Source organism: Propithecus coquereli, unplaced genomic scaffold, assembly GCF_000956105.1.
Source record: "Propithecus coquereli isolate 6110/MARCELLA unplaced genomic scaffold, Pcoq_1.0 Scaffold154, whole genome shotgun sequence".
In the NCBI taxonomy this organism is placed as follows: domain Eukaryota; kingdom Metazoa; phylum Chordata; class Mammalia; order Primates; family Indriidae; genus Propithecus; species Propithecus coquereli.
This window is the reverse complement of record NW_012139858.1, coordinates 2,771,418-2,791,600: the sequence shown is the minus strand read 5'-3', so window position 1 is coordinate 2,791,600 and position 20,183 is coordinate 2,771,418. Positions and strand designations below refer to the sequence as shown.

At 45.9% G+C, this 20,183-nt stretch overlaps 1 protein-coding gene across 1 annotated transcript in view; it reads left to right on the top strand.

The window, feature by feature from the left end:
• Positions 1-20,183, top strand: part of PDZD2 (PDZ domain containing 2) — a 271,445-nt gene that overhangs the window by 245,291 nt on the left and 5,971 nt on the right. Inside the window, exons 21-25 of the mRNA XM_012640510.1 lie at positions 2,792-6,845; positions 7,642-7,759; positions 10,798-10,899; positions 11,588-11,858; positions 14,638-14,775. Coding sequence (XP_012495964.1) covers positions 2,792-6,845; positions 7,642-7,759; positions 10,798-10,899; positions 11,588-11,858; positions 14,638-14,775 — 4,683 coding nt within the window. The remainder of the gene's footprint in view (positions 1-2,791; positions 6,846-7,641; positions 7,760-10,797; positions 10,900-11,587; positions 11,859-14,637; positions 14,776-20,183) is intronic.

The window sequence follows — 20,183 nt, the reverse complement described above, 5'->3', positions numbered from 1 at the left end:
TGCCCGGCCAGCTTTGTTCTTTTTTATGCTAGTTTTCCCCCCAGTGCAAGATGCTGTGTGCCAGAGGTGGACAGATTAGCCCAAGAGCATGCACGGCCTCATGAGGAGGCACCTCCAGGACAGAGTGGCTCTTGGAATCTGTCTCAGGGGTGACTTGACTTCCCACTGTCCACCAGCACGTATCACCTTTCCCTGCCACCTCTGAGGTTTCATGCTCTTTCTTGCTTCTCTACTTTTATTCCATTATCTTCTTTTTTTAACTGACACATAGTAATTGTACACATTTATAGGATACAATGTGATGTTTCGATACATGTATACATTGTGTAATGATGAAATTAGGGTAATTAGCATATCCATCACCTCAAACGTTTGTCATTTCTTTGCAGTGGGAACATTCAAAATCTCCTCTTCTAGGTATTTTGAGAAATACAATAATACCTTATTGTTAACTCTATCGCCCTACTGTGCAATAGATCACTAGAACATATTCCTCCTATCTAACTGTAACTTTGTACCCACTGACCAGTGTCTCCCTAGCTCCCTCCCCACCCCCTCCTCTAGTAACCACCATTCTACTTTATACTTCTATGAGGTCAACTTTTTTAGATTTCACATATGAGTGAGTGAGATCATATGCTATTTATTTGTCTTTCTGTGTCTGCCTTATTTCATTTAACATAATGTCTTCCAAGTTCCTCCATGTTGCCACAAATGACAGGATTTCATTCTTTTTTATGGCTGAAGAGTATTCCATTGTGTATATATCCCACATTTTCTTTATTCATTCAACTGTTATTGGACACTTAGATTGATTCCATTTCTTGGCTATTGTGCATAGTGCTGCAATAAACATAAGGGTACAAATATCTCTTTGACATACTGATTTCATTTCCTTTGGATATATACCCAGTAGTGGGATTAATCTGGAACGCTGGATCATATGGTAGTCCTATTTTTAATTTTTTGACAAACCTCCATCTGTTCTCCATAATGGCTGTACTAATTTACATTCCCACCAACAATGTGTAAGGGTTCCCTTTTCTCCACATCCTCACCAATGCTTGTTTATCCTTTGTCTTTTTGAAAATAGCCATTCTAACTGGAGCGAGGCAGTATCTTATTGTGGTTTTGGTTTGCATGTGTCTGATGATTAGTGATGTTGAGTTTTTTGTTTTTTTTTTATATATACCTGTTGGCCATTTGTATGTCTTCTTTTGAGAAATGTCTGTTAAGGTCTTTTGCCCATTTTAAAATTAGTATTTGCTTTTTTGCTATTGAGTTGTTTGAATTCCTTATATATTCTAGTTATAACCCTTTGTCAGATACATAGTTTGCAAATATTGTTTCTCATTCTGGGTGTTGTCTCTTCACTCTGTCGATTGTTTCCTTTGCTGTACAGAAGCTTTTTAGTTTGATTTAATCCCATTCGTCTATTTTTGCTTTTGTTGCTTATGTTTTTCAGGTCTTATCTAAAACAATCCTTGCCCAGTCCAATGTCATAAATCGTTTCCCTTATGTTTTCTTCTAGTAGTTTCTTAGTTTTGGATCTTACATTTAGCTCTTTAATCCATTTTGAGTTCATATTTTGTACACAGTGAAAGACAAGGGTCCAGTTTCATTTTTCTGCATGTGGATATCTACTTTTCCCAGCACCATTATTGAAGAAACTGTCCTTTCCTCAATGTGTATTCTCAGTACCCTTATGAGTTGGCTATAGATGCATGGATTTATTTCTGGGCACTCTATTTTGTTCTGTTGGTCTGTGAGTCTGTTTTAATGCCAGTCCCATGCTGTTTTGATTACTATAGCTTTGTAGGATATTTTGAAAGTCACGTAGTGTGATTCCTCCAAATTTCACCTCCCCACCCCCGCCAAGATTGCTTTGGCTGTTCAGGGTCTTTTCTGGTTCCATATGAATCTTGGGATTGTTTTTTCTATTTTTGTAAAGAATGTCACTGGAATTTTGATAGGGATTACATTGACTGTGTAGATAGCTTGGGTAGTATGGAGATTTTAACAATATTAATTCTTCTGTTGTCTTCCTCACCTTGCTCCTCCTCATTCTCGGGTCAAACTATCCCTTGTGAACACACTTGAGTCCCCACTTCCTCTGTCAAGGCTTCTCGGGATAATCTGGCCTTCTAGCTCTCCCCTCCTCTGAAGTTTGTCAAGAAAGCTAAACCTCCGTGTAGACTTGTATCCCATCTGTAGCATTCTGTATGTTCTCTCCAATTAGCCTCATCTTCTGCACTAAAAAGGATGTCTCTTAAGTACAATGTCGCTCTCTTCCTAAGGCATGAGGCTAAGAAGCCTGCACATCACTGGACAGATGCCAGGACTGAGAGAGTTATGAGGCCTCTGCTGAATCATGCAAAACCTGAAGAATCAAACAGAACAACAGCCTGACCCCTGCAACTTTTGCCATCAGAGAGTGGCTTGTGTAAAGAAACCCAGGCAAAGGATTTCCGGAGTCCCCGCTCCTTAAAAATAACCAAAAGGAAGAAAAACAGGCAGACCTGAACATTTATTCTGCCAGCTAGTCTGAGTTATTTTAGAGTGTCTAAAGCAGGGTGGTGTTTGTTAGAGATGGGTGCTCTGTAATTTTAGGGACAAAAACAGAAAGACAAGAAGGCCTACATTAGGCTGTGGAATGTCTTTCTGAAAAAGGAAAAAAAATTGAGACTCTTTATAACTTTACAATTTTTAACAATTGAGAGGTTTCTTGTTTTCTCACATTTTCCCCTTTATCTCCACTACAGCCTCACCTTTTGTTTACATTTCCACACAGGACTGGACAGCTCCCCAGACCTCATCCCTCCCCCAGGGAAGAAGGGGGCCGCACACCCTGACCCCAGCAAGACCTCGGTAGGCGCAGAGCAAGTCGTTCAGCCCGAGAACCCTGGCCAGCGGGTGTCACCCGGGGACTCCAAGTCCAAGGGTAGATCGCCAGTCAGACTGGCCCGAGAGGGCAGCACGTCCCCAGGGGAGGAGGCAGCGGCCCCTCCTGGCTGCAGCAAGACTGCTTCAGAAGCCAGCTTGCCCCACAGCACCAGGAGTGTGGCTGCTCTCAGGGGAGCAGGACCTGGGACAGAGGGAGTCACACCAGCTAGTACCATCCTGTCACGAGACCTCCTCACATCCCAGGAAAAGAGACAGGGAGCTCCCAGTAACCACAGTGAGGCTTTGGAAACGACAGGAATCCGTGCACCTGAAAACTCTGGGGAGTCTGCTCTGATGGAGGGAACAGATGCTGTGTCTACAAGGACACCGCAGGCCAGCCTCTCCCTGCCGCGATCCACTGACACGACCAAAGGAGTGTGTGGCAGTGTCTCAGGGCACTGCTGCCCGGGGGGGAGTAGAGAGAGCCCTGTGACGGACATCGACAAACTCATCAGGGAACTGGATGCTTCTGAGGCAAGGTCTCCATCTTCCCAGAAAGGACAGCGTGGGAGTCCACAGGGCAGTTCTCAGGGCCACCCTCCAGCAGGAGCTGGAGACGGGAGTTCCCGCCAGGCTGAGCCTATTGCGGTCACGGGGGGCCAGGTGTCCTCCCCGAGGAGGGCCCGGGCTGCGGGTCCCCTCCCTCAAGCACAGTGGGCCTCCCAGGCTTCGGTTTTGGATTCAATTAATCCTGACAAACACTTTACTGTGAACAAAAACTTTCTGAGCAACTACTCTAGAAATTTTAGCAGTTTTCATGAAGACAGCACCTCCCTCTCGGGCCTGGGCGACAGCACAGAGCCATCTCTCTCTTCCATGTACGGCGATGCTGAGGACTCGTCTTCTGACCCCGAGTCGCTCACTGAAGCCCCACGAGCTTCAGCCAGGGACAGCTGGTCGCCTCCTCCCTCCCATGGCTCTTCGCACAAGCAAGATGCCCCGGAGTCTGAGGAGGAGCAAATCGAAATCTGTTCCACGAGTGGCTGCCCCGATCCGCCCTCGAGTCCTGCTCATCCTCCCGCCCAGGCCGCCCCCTGCCCTGCCTCAGCCAAGGTTCTGCCACTGAAACACAGCGCTCTGAGCGAGCCGGTGCGGAGTCTGCGTGAGAGAGCCACCTTCTTGCCAGGAGCCCCGTGCACTTCGATCCCGAACTCTTCCCCACCGTTTTCACTCTTGGATACAAGCTCTCCGGAGCACGAAACTCACGTGGACATAAGCATTTCACAGAACCACAGGCCACAGGCCTTACGTGCAGAAGAAACAGTAGATGACACCAGCGCTAGCTCAGCCGTGGAAAACAGTCCCCCTTCTAACATCACGAGACATCTCCACAAGCCCCCGGTCACTCTCAGCTGCCCTAACATGGTAAATGGTTTGGAACATGACTTTCTGGGTGATGAAACCCCACATAAACGTGACACAAACATTAATGCCACTGAGCATCCGTCCTCCTCAGGTGTGGATGTCCCGAAGATTGGAGAATCTGTTTTTACAAACCTACACATCTCTGAAAGCCTGGATGACTTGCTACAGAAGCCAAAAGTGATTGCCAGGAGGCCCATCATGGCCTGGTTTAAAGAAACAAACAAAAATACGCAAGGCATGCACGTGCAGGGCAAGGCTGAGAAGGAGCAATCCACGACACCGGCCAGCAGTCCTGACTCCAAAACTCAGCTGTGGAGCTCAGGCCACACGAAGGGGGTCGCTGTGCTGCAGAGCCCTCCGCAGCCAAAAACGAACCTGGAAAATAAAGACCCATCTAAGAAAAGTCCAGTGGAAACGCTTCTGAGTAGCTGTCAGAAACCCAAGTGTGGCCCTAAGCTGAAGAGGCTTAGCATCAAGAGCAAAGGCAGAGTCAGCACCGAGGCCCCCGCCACCAACGCTGCAAAGGCTGGGGGTCTGGACTACAGGAAGCCCCTCACTTCACCCCAGGCCTCCCACAAAATGCTCTCTAAGGGAGCGTCACAGCAGTTCCACCTGGCTGACCACGAGGAACCCGACAAAAACGCCGCAGCCAGCCCCAGGTCTCCCCAGTGTGTGCTGGAGAGCAAGCCGCCCCCTGCTGCCTCTGGGTCACCGAAGCCCTTGGCGTCAGACATGAGCATCAGGACGTTCATTTCACCTGTGACCTCCCCCAAGACCCTTCCTGAGCAGGCTGCATGCAGTAGGTCCCACACGGCTGTCCACTCAGAACCTGACAGAGGCTGCCCAACTGCCCCCAGATCTCCCAAGTGTGGACCAGAGGGCAGGGTGCCCCGTGCCGATTCCGAGCTGGGGAGCCCAGCGGCACCCAGGAGCAGCGCGTCCACGGCAGGGAGCAGGCAGGGCGAGCAGCGTCCACCCAGCCACGCGGTGTCAGCGTCAGATGCAGCCCAGCCCAGGCTGACCGGCGAGAAGGGAAGCAACACAATTGCTAGTGATGCCCTAGAAAGAACAAACCAGCTGAAAATAGTTGAGATTGCTTCTGAAAGTGTGCCAAAGAATGCATGTGGTGACAAGCCAGCTGAATGTGACAGGCAGGGAGGGTCCTCGGCCCAGAGCCACTGCCAGGAGAAGAGTGAAATCAGACTCTGTCACCAGTTAGTAGAATCGTCCCCAAATCATCCATCCTTACTCACCTCTCACGCCCCCCAGGGAGAGCAAGAAATGCACCGATCGTTCAGCATGGCGAAACTGGCTTCCTCCTCCTCGCCCCAGCTGCCTGCTAAAAAGGCAGATTCCTCCCAGGGAAAATCCCGCCAGATGTCAGACTCCCTAGGGATGCCCAAGAATGGCGTAGCAACAGGCCCTGCGGGGGAGGACCATCCGTACTTCACACCAAGGCCAGCAACCAGGACCTACTCCATGCCAGCCCAGTTCTTAAGCCACTTTGGACGGGAGGGTCATTCTCCACACAGCCCTGCTCGCTCTCCTCGGGACAGTCAGCTGCCTGTGACGGGAGGTGGTCTCCCCGAGGCAAAGGCATGCAAAGGTGGTATTCTCGGCCTCGTTAATGGACAGGGTGTGTATAGTGTAAAGCCTCTACAGGAAACATCGAGGAACCTTCCGGCAACAGATGAAGGGGATGTCATTTCAGTCCAGGAGACGAGCTGCCTAGTCACAGACAAAATCAAAGTCACCAGAAGACATTACTGCTATGAACAGAACTGGCCCCATGAATCTACCTCATTTTTCTCTGTGAAGCAGCGGATCAAGTCTTTTGAGAATTTGGCCCACTCTGACAGGCCTACAGCCAAGTCTGGGGCATCCCCTTTTCTGTCGGTGAGCTCCAAGCCTCCCATTGGGAGACGGTCTTCTGGCAGCATTGCTTCGGGGAGCCTCAGCCACGCCGTGGATGCAGCGGTCAGGTCGCTGAGACGCAGCTTGAGTTCCTGCAGTGAAAGCCAGAGTGAAACCAGCGCCCTTCTCCCCCAGATGACCAAGTCCCCATCCAGCATGACGCTGACCATCTCCCGACAGCATCTGCCAGAGACCAGTAACAAAGGCCCTGGTTGCGACCCAAAGAAATCCCTTGGTCCTTCAGGAATTCCCCCCGCAACAGTGACCCCAGCCTCTCCCATCAAGAGGAACAAGTCCTCAGTGCGCCATGCCCAGCCCTCGCCCGTGTCCCGCTCCAGGCTGCAGGAACTGAGAGCCTTGAGCATGCCGGACCTCGACAAGCTCTGCAGCGAGGACTACTCGGCAGGGCCCAGCGCCATGCTCTTCAAAACCGAGCTGGAGATTGTCCCCAGGAGGTCGCCCAGCTCCCTGGCTGGAGGCCTTTCCTATCCCGAGAAGGGTGGGAAAAGAGCCTGTCCAGGAGGAAGTGGCCCTAAAACCAGTGAGCCTGGAACACCCAGTCCAGCCAGTGATACAGGCAAAACTGCCCAGGATCTGCCTTCCGGAAAAAGCTGGTCAGTTAAGTAAGTATCTGCCTCCTACTTTTACTTAAATAAGCTTGTTTTGGTTTGGAATAATTTTAGACTTATAGAAAAGTTGCAAAGATGATAGAGTTCCCACGTACCTCTCCCCCACTCTTCCTCATGTTAACATCTTACATAACCACAGTCCGTTTGTCAAAAATGAGACATTAATGTTGGAACGAGACTGTTAACTAACCTACAGACTTTATTCAGATTTTGCTGAATAAATTCCACTAATGTCCTTCTACTATTCCAGGACCCCACATTGCAGTTAGCCCCCTTCGTTTTTAGTATCGTTACTGGCAAAATGAAAGTGCCTGCAGGGAAAAGTGTCGGCCCAACTGTGGCTCTGAGGACAGGATTCTACAGGACATGGCACTTAATCAAAAGCAACATGAGGGGGTGGGAGGACAGAGAAGGCTGCAGCTCAGAGAATTCGGGCCTTTGAAGGCAACTGGAGTTAAGGGGAATTTCTAACATATTTTAAAATATTTCACTTGTGCCTATACATTGAATATTTTTAAATATGTCAGAAATGTTCTGTTAAACTCCTGTACTGGTCCCCTAACATCGTGGAGGCGCCCCTGAATCCATACTGATTCCCTGTGCCATTGGTAGGGAATGACGCCGTTCGGGATTCCGGTCTTCGATTGGAATGGGATTTATGACCAAGAGAGAGATGAAGGTCAGAAAATACCTGCAGTACAGTAGAAGGAGATCATTTTAAATGCATCCTTATAAATTGGAGAAATTGCTTTCTTCTTTAATGTTCTTCAAATATATTTCTGTTGTTCAGTTTGGATCGACTTCTAGCCTCGGCAGGGGAACAGCAAAGATTACAGTCTGTTTTATCGTCAGTGGGATCAAAATCTACTGTCCTAACCCTCATTCAGGAAGCGAAAGCACAATCAGAGGTGAGTGAAATACGGAAAACACAGCGTTAGTGCCATGTGTGGGCCACCAGCTCCGACAGCCAAGGAGAGCCCTCCCCGAGTCCCAGAGAGGACGTGTGGGGTTCTGAATTTTACAGCATAGTCTGCCTTTGCCTCACTTGCTGCCAGCTGGCTCTAGAAGCTGGACCTTTCTCGCGTGCTAGGTTGGTGTCACTGCTGTCTTAATTCCCTAGGAGCAACTAGTCACCATCTATCACACCCTCCCGTTTGGAGCGTGTCTGCAGAGGGTCCTCAAGCAGTACGAGGCATCTTGGAAATGCTGAAGACTGATCATGAGCATTTAAGTGTCGAGGGAGCCACCTGCTGGTGAAAGAGGAGTCCATCCGTGCAGCCCTGCCCTTGCCCTGGAGTACAGATGACCCTCAGATAACATGGGGGTCAAAAACAGTTAACACATTTTGTATGTTATATGTATTAGGTATGGTATTCTTATAAGCTAGAGAAAAGAAAATAGTATTTTAAAAAATCACAAGGAAGAGAAGATGTATTTACTATTCATTAAGTGGAAGTGGACCATTGTAAAGGTCTTCATCCTTGTCATCTTCATGTTGAGTAGGCTGAGGAAGAGGAGGGTCAGTCTTGCTGTCTCAGGGGTGGCAGAGGCAGAAGAAAATCCAAGTATAAGTGGCCCTTGTGTAGTTCAAACCCACGTTGTTCAAGGGTCAACTGCATAAGAGCATCTGAACCCCGGAGTACAAGACAAAAAAGCTAATTAGTAATTAAAAATAACATCTTTAAGTAAATCAGATATAATACACATTAACAGGATAGACCATGGGTGGCAATATACCTGAGTGACTAATGTGTTCCAGAAATCCAAGTATCACCCAGAGTGGCTGTGAGGTCGCTCAGCTAAGGATCAGGCTTGGAATCTATGGCGAGGCGATGGGGTGGAAGAGAGGAGACCAGTACCCTTTAGCGTCCATTCCCTTCTGGTTCTCGGCCCACTGGCTTGGGTGTGTGCAGTTAAGAAACACCTTGAGACGTCAAGCACTTTTCACCTTCAGTAAAAGGGAACAACCCATCACTCCCTTCCTCCTTCGACTTGTTATAGCAAGTAAGCATTTCACACGTGGACGTCTCACTCTGGGATGGCCAGTCAAGGTGGCACAGGTTGGGTCGCACTTTGCCAGGCCCCCTCTGCTGCAAGCATTTTTACGGTATTAGATAAAATATAAAAGGAGAAAACCAGGCAGTGTCCACCAACCTCACAAACAAGATGTACATTTTCAGGGACCTGCAATGAAATAGAGACAGGATGCCAAGGGCTGCCCTTGGGGGCATCTTCTGGGCTCCCTCACCCTCAAATTCCCCACCAGGCAAATGTTGAGGTCTGGTGTTGCAGGTCATTCCTACTTAAAACACAGCTTTCCTTTCCCTTTCTTATTTTCTTATTGTCTCCAGTGGATTTCAGAGAGGAGTAGTGAGCAGACACAGTCTTAGTCTGTCATCTCCAGTCCAGAAGTTTCCTGCCTTGCTTTTTTTCCAATGAGTATGGTTTATAGGCGGTAAAAAGAGAACTGAACGAAACTCTTTCCTGTGGCCTTCTGGTGGTGCTGTGGGAGATCAGAGAGGCCAAAAACAAGCCCTGGTCTTTTGACATCAACAAGCCCAAACCTTGAAGAGCTGTCAATGGTTGATCTGGCTTCCCGGATGCTGGTCTAAGCTTCTCAGAGAGGCAAACTTTGGCCTGACAGCTTCTACACACTTGTGTTCTCAAACACCACCGGTAAAAAATTTGAATATATTAAAATTTTCGTGATAACTTGTCCTCCCATTTTCAAATATTCTGTCTCTTTGCTCCAATAAGACACTTAAATATATAACAAGTATTCATATTTACAGCATCAACATTACATCCCTGAAGCTGGACAAAGATCGTTTACTGGGCCACGTGTTCCCATTTTTGTTTACAAAGCAGCTCCCATCCTTCTCACCCATGTCTGTGCATGTATATGTGTGAAGGTGCCCATGAAGTCAACATCCCAACCCCCTCCCCAAAAGTTCTGCAAGACGTTCTTGTATCAACATACAGGGCTTTGGTTTGAATGAACTTCTTTAGAGATGTATAAAATGCTTGGAGTCAGTCCTTGTGACTCACTAATGAAACTAAATACTTTTGTGTTCCCTCCCCAGCACATTAGAAGTGGTTTCTTCTGTCAGCGTTTTCACTTTCTCTCATCGAATCAATCCTTAAGAGATATCATTAGATTCTTTTTCTATTGCTGTGTTTGAGGACACCTTGAAGTGATGGATTCTCAATCACTTCACGTGAAACCTAGCAATGCTGATCTTTACAATGTTGCTGAATCATTTCTAGAATGTGAGTGAAGGAAGTCAAAATTTAGAATAATTAGCCCAGCTAATTTTTTATGTGAAAATCTTTTATTCCAAGATATTGTTTGATCAATACATGAAACATAGGACAGTCTTTTATTATTTAACGCTAGGACACTACTAAGAATGTTTTAGTCTCAATATGAGTTGACCATTAGTTTTAAAATATTTCATATTTTATGATGCCAGTTAATTAATTGCACCTGAAATCCAATGACCTAAACGTCGTGAGGGAGGTGTATTAAACGTACGGCCTCGAGATGCTCTTATCCTGCCTCCTGGCACTTGTCTTTTTGCTGTTGCTGGAACTGGCTTTGCTAAATTGCAGACTTAAACAGTTATAGAATAAAGAATTCCCATTGTGGGCAAATTATCAGATTTGGGAAGACACAATCTGGTGCCTCAAATGGCTTAAAGACTCGGGAATTTTACATTGTCCCCTGCCCCGATCCTGGTTCATGCAGGGTGGATCCTTGGAACTTGCCGTGTAGCCACCACCCAGCAGGGGCGCAGGCGGTAGAAATGGGGTGGGTCTGATGCTTCCGTGAGAGCTGGAGCATCCCTAGGGTTGGCAGTGATGGGCACTTACAGGAGGGTCTGTGCCAGGGCTTCCTTGCTCTGGGCACAAGGGATGTAACCTATTTCCTGTTTCTTTTCGTTAGAATAAAGAAGATGTTTGCTTCATAGTGCTGACTAGAAAAGAAGGCTCAGTCCTGGGATTCAGTGTGGCAGGAGGGGCAGACGTGGAGCCCAAACCAGTCATGGTAAGTGGCGATGTCATTGGGCTCTCAGGAAAATGCTTCTTTGCGCAGCCCAGAATTTGATCAGGACACAAATTCTAGTCGGTAGGTTCAAAGATGTTGGGTTTTGTTCCTGCTACCAACGTAAAAAATGGAAAAGTGGGGAAAGTGGTATGTAATATTTTCATTGACAGAGATCAGCATTTTTAACACAGAGCTGACATGACGTATAGGCCAAATCCCAACACCTATAAACACAGTTCTCTACATCTTTATAATTTACCTAAATATTTTGTTGAAGCACTAGAAAAATATCAGAATCGGCTGACCACAGTTGCATTTGCTGATAAAGTTACTTCTTTCTCAAGAATAGTGACGTAGAATTTTCCATCACTTACAGGCCCTTGGGATAATAAGGAGGTCACCTGCACTGGACAAGCCCAGGGTTGTCTTTGTGTTGCCCCCTGGGTGCTAAGCACACATTAGACACCCACAAGAAGTTGAGTGACACTGTGTGCAGACACTCACGTTGACATTTGCAATTCCATCCCCGACACTGAATATATGTTTTTGATAAACCAACTGTTTGTGCGATTTGCAAAACTTGTCATTACAAAGTTCCTTTACTACAGATTTGCAGTTACTCTCTCACTTTTACTGGAGGTTATAAATGGATCTGGCTTTTTGTTCCCTTTTCCTTTCCTTGTCCCAGGTCCACAGGGTGTTTTCTCAGGGGGCGGCTTCTCAGGAAGGGACCATGAGCCGAGGGGATGTCCTTCTGTCAGTCAATGGCACCTCATTGGCTGGCTTAGCCCACGGGGATGTCCAGAAGGTTCTGCACCAGGCACAGCTGCACAAAGATGCCCTCGTGGTCATCAGGAAAAGGACTGATCAGCCCAGGCCCTCCACCAGGCAGGAGCCTCCCACGGCCAATGGGAAGGGCTCACTGTCCAGAAAGATCATCCCCCTGGAGCCTGGCATTGGTAAGACGTCACCTCAACAGTCAGCAGAGCAGATTCTGGTTGAACATAAAGGAAAATAACAGATAAATTCTGCATCCCCAAAATTAGATGTAGCAAAGTCTAGTGTGTTGGGGATGGTTCTTGCAAAAGCAGTGTTTTAAATAAATTATAAAAATCCCCCAGCAGTTTAAGCCACGCTGCTGAAGATTTAAAGTAACTGCATGACAGCTCCTCTAAATGTTTCATATTACCTATTCTTGTTAGCACTGGTAAGTACAACAGGAAACTCCTGTGATGGGGGAGTCAGTGTTGCGGGAGAAATTCCAGAACCAAGATTTATCCTTGGGAAGCATCAAGTTTGGTATTCTTTCCTGTTTTAGAAGAGGGGGCAAAAGTGTTTTGTTGTTTGAAAACAGACACTGCAGCCTTAGTCAAGCGTGAAGAGCTCACTAGAAGAGGTTCAGAAACAGGTTCTCTATGTGCCGTCCACACTCAGGGCCTCGGAACTACGTGCGGCATCTGTTCCTGCGGCGCAGGCCAGCGACTGCCCTCGGATGAGTACTGCAGGCTTCTGGGGCGTCCCCACCACGGCGCTCAGCAGCAGTGTCTCTCTTTAGTCGAGAGGACAAAGCAGAGTCTACAGAAGTTCAGGCCGGATCACGGCCCTCTGGGAGGGACCTTTCGTTTCTCCTCAGCATCTCTCCCTGATAAAGTCACGGGTAGCTGAATTCCTTTGCACCACTCGCCTTTGTTGTGGCCTGAGCAAGGCTTTGCTGAAAATGGCTCTGATCCCATTGAACAAACGAGAAGTGCTTCTTGTCCGGATGCCTCTGTGGTGGTGTCTGCAGTCTTCCTTCTGCTCTGTCGTCTCACTTTCCCTCTCCTGGATAGCTGAGGCCCTTCCCAATGTCAGAAATGCCTCAAACCACCAGCCCTTGTCATGCTGGCTGTTGCCCAGCACCGTCTCGACTGTCTGGTGGATTTTCAGTGGGACCCTGGAAACAAACTGCCAAAGGAGGCCAGTTAGCACTTAGTCCTAACAGCTTACAGAGTTTTTAAGCCTTGTGAACTCTGATATGAGAGGTTCTCCCATCATTTATAATCATTAGGTAATCCTGTGGCACCTTCGGGGCATCTGGCCTTGAACCAGAGACTGCAGAGTTACCAAATTGTGAGCACCAAGAGGGGCTTAAGCGTATTCCTATTCTCAAACTTGTTCCTCTTTCGTATTTATTCTTCAGCCTCTCTGCCCCAGGTTTACCTAGTCCGACGCGGTTATTCCCCACCATATACTGAGAGTGTCAGACTCGGGGCCTGATGCAGTAAGCTGACATGAGAGGCACCTGGAAAGCTTTTTAAAAAAAATCCTGATGCCTAGGAAATTCCCCAGGCGAACTAAATCAGAAATGCTGAGGCGTGGCCGGACATGGAGGCTCACGCCTGTAATCCCAGCACTTTGGGAGGCTGAGGCAGGAGGATCGCTTGAAGTCAGGAGTTGAAGCCTGAGCAAGAATGAGACCCCATCTCTACAAAAAAAATAGAAAAATTAGCTGTGCATGGTGGCATGCGCCCATAGTCCCAGCTACCTGGGAGGCTGAGGCAGGAGGATCGCTTGAGCCCAGGAGTTTGAGGTTGCAGTAAGCTATGATGATGCCACTGCACTGCAGCCAGAGTGACAGAGCAAGACCTTGTCTCAAAAAAAAAAAAAGAAAAAAAGGAAAAAAATGCCGAGGGCTGGGGACCAGGCCCCAGTACTTTTTTAATGTTCCCGGGTGATTCCAGTATGTAGCCAGAGTTGAGGTGCCTGTAATAGGCCCGTTTTCCTGTTTAACAGCAAGTCACTTGCTGAAAAATCTTGCTGCTCCTGTTAGTAAATGTCCTTGAGACCATGTAGAGTGAGTGGCCTTCTTTAAGCCACAATAATGGACTGGCCTTTATGTGTGGAGGTGATGATGCTAGCTTGGTCTCAGCCCTAACGAATACATTAAGTGGACAGTTTAATCCATCTGTGATGCTTCCTCTGCCTACCAATCCACTAAAAGCACCTTTGCACTTAGCTCTGACATCCTTGGCTGGTGCAGCACGTAAGGATGGGAAATAAAAAGCAAGTTTATGATCCCCAGCCAGACAAGCACACAGCGCACGCGAGTTAGTTGCTGTGGAGCAGACATCTCCATGGAAACGCTTCTCCCCACAGCGGAGCAAGATGCTGGTGGCGGCAGCCCGTGCATGTACCGTGAGGACAGCCACACCCGGAGGCAGAGCTTCCCCTCGCAGGAGCACAAGTGGCAGGAGGGGGAAGGAGGGAAGCTCTGCAGGCTCCCAGGGAGCTTTGGCGTCAATTTTAACATCTCACGTGAGGCTGGGCATTTTGGGGCTGCCGACTTTTAGTACCAGAGGGTGATATTCCCCTATCATTGGTAACCGGGGTTGGCAGGAAATCGAATTTGATTCCCCAAGTGTGACGTCAGTCTTCACTGAGACGTGCACTACCTGTGCGTGGCTTAACAAGAGCAGTTTGTTTTCTGGGGATTTCTGCTTGGGCATAGCAGCACTCTCCAATGCTTGCAGAAAACACACAGAAGAACAAAGGATGCAGGTACAGCAGGAACACAGCCAGGAGTGGAGCTCCCAAGTTGGGAGAGCAACCCTCACTCTGGGACCAAATGTAAGCAAGTCAAGCTAGACTCGAGGGTCCCAGGAGTACATGGTGCATGAAGCAGTGCATTTGGGGGAACTTGGACAGATGGTGCGATGAACAACCCTGTCGTTCTTATCTTAACGAACACCACTGCTGCAGGGAGAAGCGTGGCTGTACATGATGCTCTGTGTGTTGAAGTGCTGAAGACCTCAGCTGGGCTGGGATTGAGTCTGGATGGAGGAAAATCTTCGTCTGTGTCTGGAGACGGGCCCCTGGTCATTAAAAGAGTGTACAAAGGTAATGTCCTAGAAAACTCAGCCTTTGATTACCTGTTTTCTTTCCATGTATGTCTTAATGAAACATTAGTGCCTTTCATTTGGAAATCAAATTTGTTTTTAAAAATCTAAAATGTTTTTAGTGGCTTTGTGACATACAGAGTTTATATGTGTTGGCCCTGTTGTTTTAGACGTTTAACTCAGAGGAGCCACCTGACAACCCTATCGGGTAGATACTGTGATCCCCATTTTACAGAAGGGGAGACTGAGCACAGAGGAGTTAAGGAGCCACCTCAGGGCACACAGCTGTAAGTGGCAGAACCAGGCTCACACCTAGCTGTCTGGCACCAGAGTCTGTTCCCCAGTCCCTCACTCCATGTTCCATCTGTGTTGTTAAGTGATACTGCTGTTATTGATGTGAACACAGCAAGCTAAGTAATGGCCTCAGACTTGCCAGTCAGAAGTATATACTAGCAGCCAAGATCTCACTGACTTAAAATACTAGACTGCAAGAAAGTAAGACAGGAGGTAGACACTATTGAAATGGTTGGTAAATGGAAATCTCTTCATCAATTTGAATAATGCATCTTATGATCTTGGCCAGTTTTCAAAAATCTCTTATGTTAAGAATCTCTATAGGCTGGGCACGGTGGCTCAGGCCTGTAATCCTAGCACTCTGGGAGGCCGAGGCGGGCGGATTGTTTGAGCTCAGGAGTTCGAGACCAGCCTGAGCAAGAGCGAGACCCCGTCTCTACTAAAAATAGAAAGGAATTAATTGGACAACTAAAAATATATAGAAAAAATTAGCCGGGCATGGTGGTGCATGCCTGTAATCCCAGCTACTTAGGAGGCTGAGGCAGGAGGATCGCTTGAGCCCAGGAGTTTGAGGTTGCTGTGAGCTAGACTGAAGCCACAGCACTCTAGCCCAGGCGACAGAGTGAGAATCTGTCTCAAAAAAAAAAAAAAAATCTGTATAATTGTACCAATTATATTAATAATACAATAGTACCAACAATATCAATATTATAATTACTGATAGATCAGAAACCCATTTAAAGTTAGAGAATGTAACAGAAAAGTAGGTCAGAAAGTAATGAGGTCAATTCTTCTCAGCTAAAGGTTATTTTTTTTAAATGACCACCTAGTTAACAACCTTGTGGTATATTCCTACAATTACATAATAATTCCAAAGTTTCTTTCCTCTCCTGACACACAGTATTAATAGGAAAAAAATTTGTTTTAATGGAGAGCTGTGCTTTAAAAAACATCTCCATAGATCAAAAGCGGAAGTGAAGCTTCTAGTGGTGCTAAGCACGGCTGCAGCCCTGCGGCCCAGAGGAAGTAGAGCGAGAATTGAATGCGCATCGGAGGCTGGGGCCTCAGTGCCCACACGTGGCAGGAGCTGAGCACCCCGCGGGCAAAGGGAACCAGGCATCTTGCGATGCAGAGGCCCGGACTTGCTCTCTGCTTTGCCGTCAGGTGGCAGCCAGGGACAGGTTGCCTGCTTGCGGCCCTGGGGGCAAGCAGGAGTCAGGTCTGTGCTATGTATGATGTCTGAATTCACGGGACCAGGGCAGAGAGAGAACCTCAGATTCAGGAAGCCAACTGGTCAGGTTGACAGAGCAGTAGAACAGAGAGAGCCAAGCTCAGGCAAGCGTGAAGCAGCTCGACTGCAAGAGTGCTCACAAGAGCCAGCCCTCAAAGGGTGCAGGAGGACGTCCATTGCCAGCAGACCCGATAAACAGGAGAGCCCCTTAAAAATAAAGACAGGAATATTATCTCTGAAACAAGACCAAGAGGGTATTCAAAAGAAGCACGCACATATGTAAAAAATCAAAAGGCAAGCCAGGCACAGTGGCACCAGCCTATAGTCCCAGCTACTCAGGAGGCTGAGGCAGGAGGATCACTGGAGCCCAGGAGCTGAGTAACAGCCTGGGGAATATAGCAAGACCCTGCCTCCTAGGGGGAAAAAAAAAGCACATCCCCCCCGCCCATTAGTGAAAATGGAGTCTAATAAAATTAAAAAGTAGACTAAGTCCATATGAAGACAGAATTTGTAAAAAAAAAAAAAAAACCCAGAAGAAGCCATTGTTTATGGCATCACAGAGAAAGATAAAAACTACAGAAGGGGGTGATAAGGGATAAGGAGGTCCGGAAGGCAAAAACAGAATGAGAGATAGGAAATACTAAATATTTAGAGAAATGATGACTAAGAATTTTCCAGAACTGAGAAAATTCATCAAGGGCAAAACAGCTGAATTTTATAAAACTATAAACCTTGATATATCATAACAAAGTTTCAAAATATAAAAAGAAAACCGAAAAAGCTAACAGAAAAGTCACAGATTGTTCACATGGTACAACAATCAGACTGGCAGCGTGAATGCCTGAAGCTGACAGAATAACACCTTCAGAGAATTGAAGGAAAATTTCTCAAATCAGCTGAAAACATTATACCTAGCTAAACTATCATTCAAGAGTGATAGCTAAATTAGATATCTTAAGATATTCAAGAAGGGAGCTGGAGTTGATGCCTCCATAGTCAGTCACAGGACACATAGCCTCTGCAGGCCAAGAGGCACACAGCCCAAAAAGGTGCCAAAGGACTGGAGCTGAGGCTGGCTAAAGCAGCGCTAGGGTGAGATCAGCTGGGGAGGCCAGGCTAGAGGAATCCGACTGTAGTTGCAGCATTAAAGTGGAGGAGCAGCCCCAGGAGATATGAACACCTTCCAGCTCTGCCTCCAGAAAAGCAGATATACGATGTCCTAAATAACTTCTTGGCCCTTTGTCTCTAGCTTCTGGTCAGAAATCCATGAAAACTGCTATGGAAATAGAGGAGGAAGAGAGAGAAGCATCTGTTCCACAGACTAGCCTAGCATTTTATTAATAGATGCTTTCATGTGCAAGCCTGCAAGTTTTGTTCTTCTGAGAAGGCACTCAAGTATTTTGCAATATTATATGGTAGATCCCTCTCCTCCACTTTTTGGAGACTAGTGAATCTAGTTACTTTGCACAGACTTAGAGCTTATCCAAAGATTCCGTCATCTTACCTCATATTTGTACTTAAAATTTCATGGGTATCGGTTTTCTGTTCATTTTCTTTTCTTGTGCTTTTAGCTCAAGCAGCAGAAATAAGGAAATACTGATTTCTTGCCTAAGGCTAATATAAAAAAAAATCTCTGAATAATAAATTAAATACCAATATACATACCTAAAGATTTCTTGAAGGTCAGGGATTTTATCCATGAAAAAATTAGAAAATAGGAGATTTTTTGTTTGTTTGGAGACAGTGTTTCACTCAGTCACCCCAGGTAGACTGCACTGGTATCATCATAGCTCACTGCAACCTGAAACTCCTGGACTCGGGCAATCCTGCCTCAGCCTCCCACGTAGCTGGCACAGGCTACAATGCCCAGCTAATTTTTTCCTGTTTTTAGTAGAGACAGGGTCTTGTTCTTGCTCAGACTGATCTGGAACTCCCAAGCTCAGGCAATCCTCCCACCTCAGCCTCCCAAAGTGCTAGGATTACAGGCGTGAGCCACCGCACCCAGTCTGAAAATAGTTATTTTTAAATTCCTGTATGAGGCAGCAGTGTACATTGTCACTAGTAGTACAGTTATAGGTTTGGATCACTTCTCAAATGTTTCTCATCATTTTACCAAATAAGTAAGCAACAAATAAGAAGAGGCATAAAAATTAGAAACATTGGAACACAATTTGTCATTATTAGCAAATTATGTTCTTCCTAGAAAAAAGAGTCAAGCCAATATAAATAGTTCATCAAGACTGATGAATTCACACTCTACATAGAGATCAATAGAATTTCCTATATGTTAGCAAATACGTTTGATAACAGAAAAACACATATTCTTATGAATTTTTTTGCCATATAGTAAACATTTTATAAGTATAAAAATGTAAGTGACTAGTAGATATTTACAATATATTTGACCAACAAAGGGTTAATATCCGGAATATATAAAGACCTATAATTTAGCAAGAAAAAGACAAAATTTGTAAGGGTTTAGGTAAAGGAAACAATAGAAAATTGACAAAAGTTAAAACCTAAATGGCCAAGAAACACAGAAAGATGCTCAAACTTAGTTATTGGGTGAAAACTGTTAACTATCAGGAATTGTTTTTTTTAATCTATTGAGTTGGTCAAAAATAAGTTTCATATTTATGGTGTTGGCAAGGATGTGGACAAAGGAAAGCGCTTATTCTTTCTGGTACAAGTATATGTTGGTTCATCTCTGGGGAAAATTTTAGCAGTGCTTACTAAAATGCTATGAAAACATAAAAAGCTATGAAACAATTTAAATTTCTATTTGTAGCAGAATGATAGATGAAATATATTCATCAAAAGGAAACCCAAATAGCAGTTGGAGAAATAAATTAAATCTCTATATATATCCACCGGGACCAGCTCAAACACAGTGTGGAATGAAAAAACCCAAATGCAGTGTGACACCATTTGGTTCTAACAACTGTAAGGGACCTAAAGAATGTGTCAAACAAAAGCTATGCAAGACCTTTTTTGGAAAAAGCCTAAAAGCTTTCTAAAAGACATTAAAATACAAGCATCAGTAAATGGAAAGAGACATATCCTGCTCAAATCAGGTAGGATTCAGCTTGGCCTCGTGTACTAGAAAATCCAAAACAACAGTGATTGAAACAAGGTTTTTTTCTCTCTCATGTGAAAATGTAGTAAGTCTCAAACCTGGCACCACCTCTGCTCTGCACAACACTGTCTCCTAAAGGACTTTAATCTACTTTATCTCATTCATTCCTTCTAACAACCTAGTGGGAAAACAACACACATTATTACCATCACCATTTTGCAGATGAGCAAACTGAATTTTAGAGAAATCTGCAACTTGCCTGAAGTCACAGACTTGAGACCAAAACCCAGTCTGATTGCTCCTCTGTGTGCTCCCTCTGTTTTTGGTTGGAACCCGATACCCTTAGGCCTAGGGGAACACTCACAAAATTCTTGTTTCATGTAACCTGCTTGGGGCCTTTAGTTACTATTCTAGAACAGGACATTGGGTACATGTGTTAACACAGGTATAATTGGTTATGTTAAACAGCGGTGCTTTGGTCCTTCCAAAAATGTGCACCTTGAGAAAGCAATGGCTGGGACTAAATCATTCTCTTTGCTCCCACTACAGAGTTGATACTGGTAAGGTCTCTCTTCTAATGATAGTATCTGCCTCTAACCATTATCATCATAAAATGTTTTTGTCTTGGGTATGTTGGATTTCTTAGATTTCTCCCAGGCTGTATTTTATCAATTTTTATAATCAACTGTAATTACATGTATATAAATATAAAATATTATTTCAATGATGTTCAGAAATTTAGGATGAAATAGATATATCCGCTCAGTCTTTTTAGATCTAATTAAGCTTTCTGAGAAAATTTTTATTT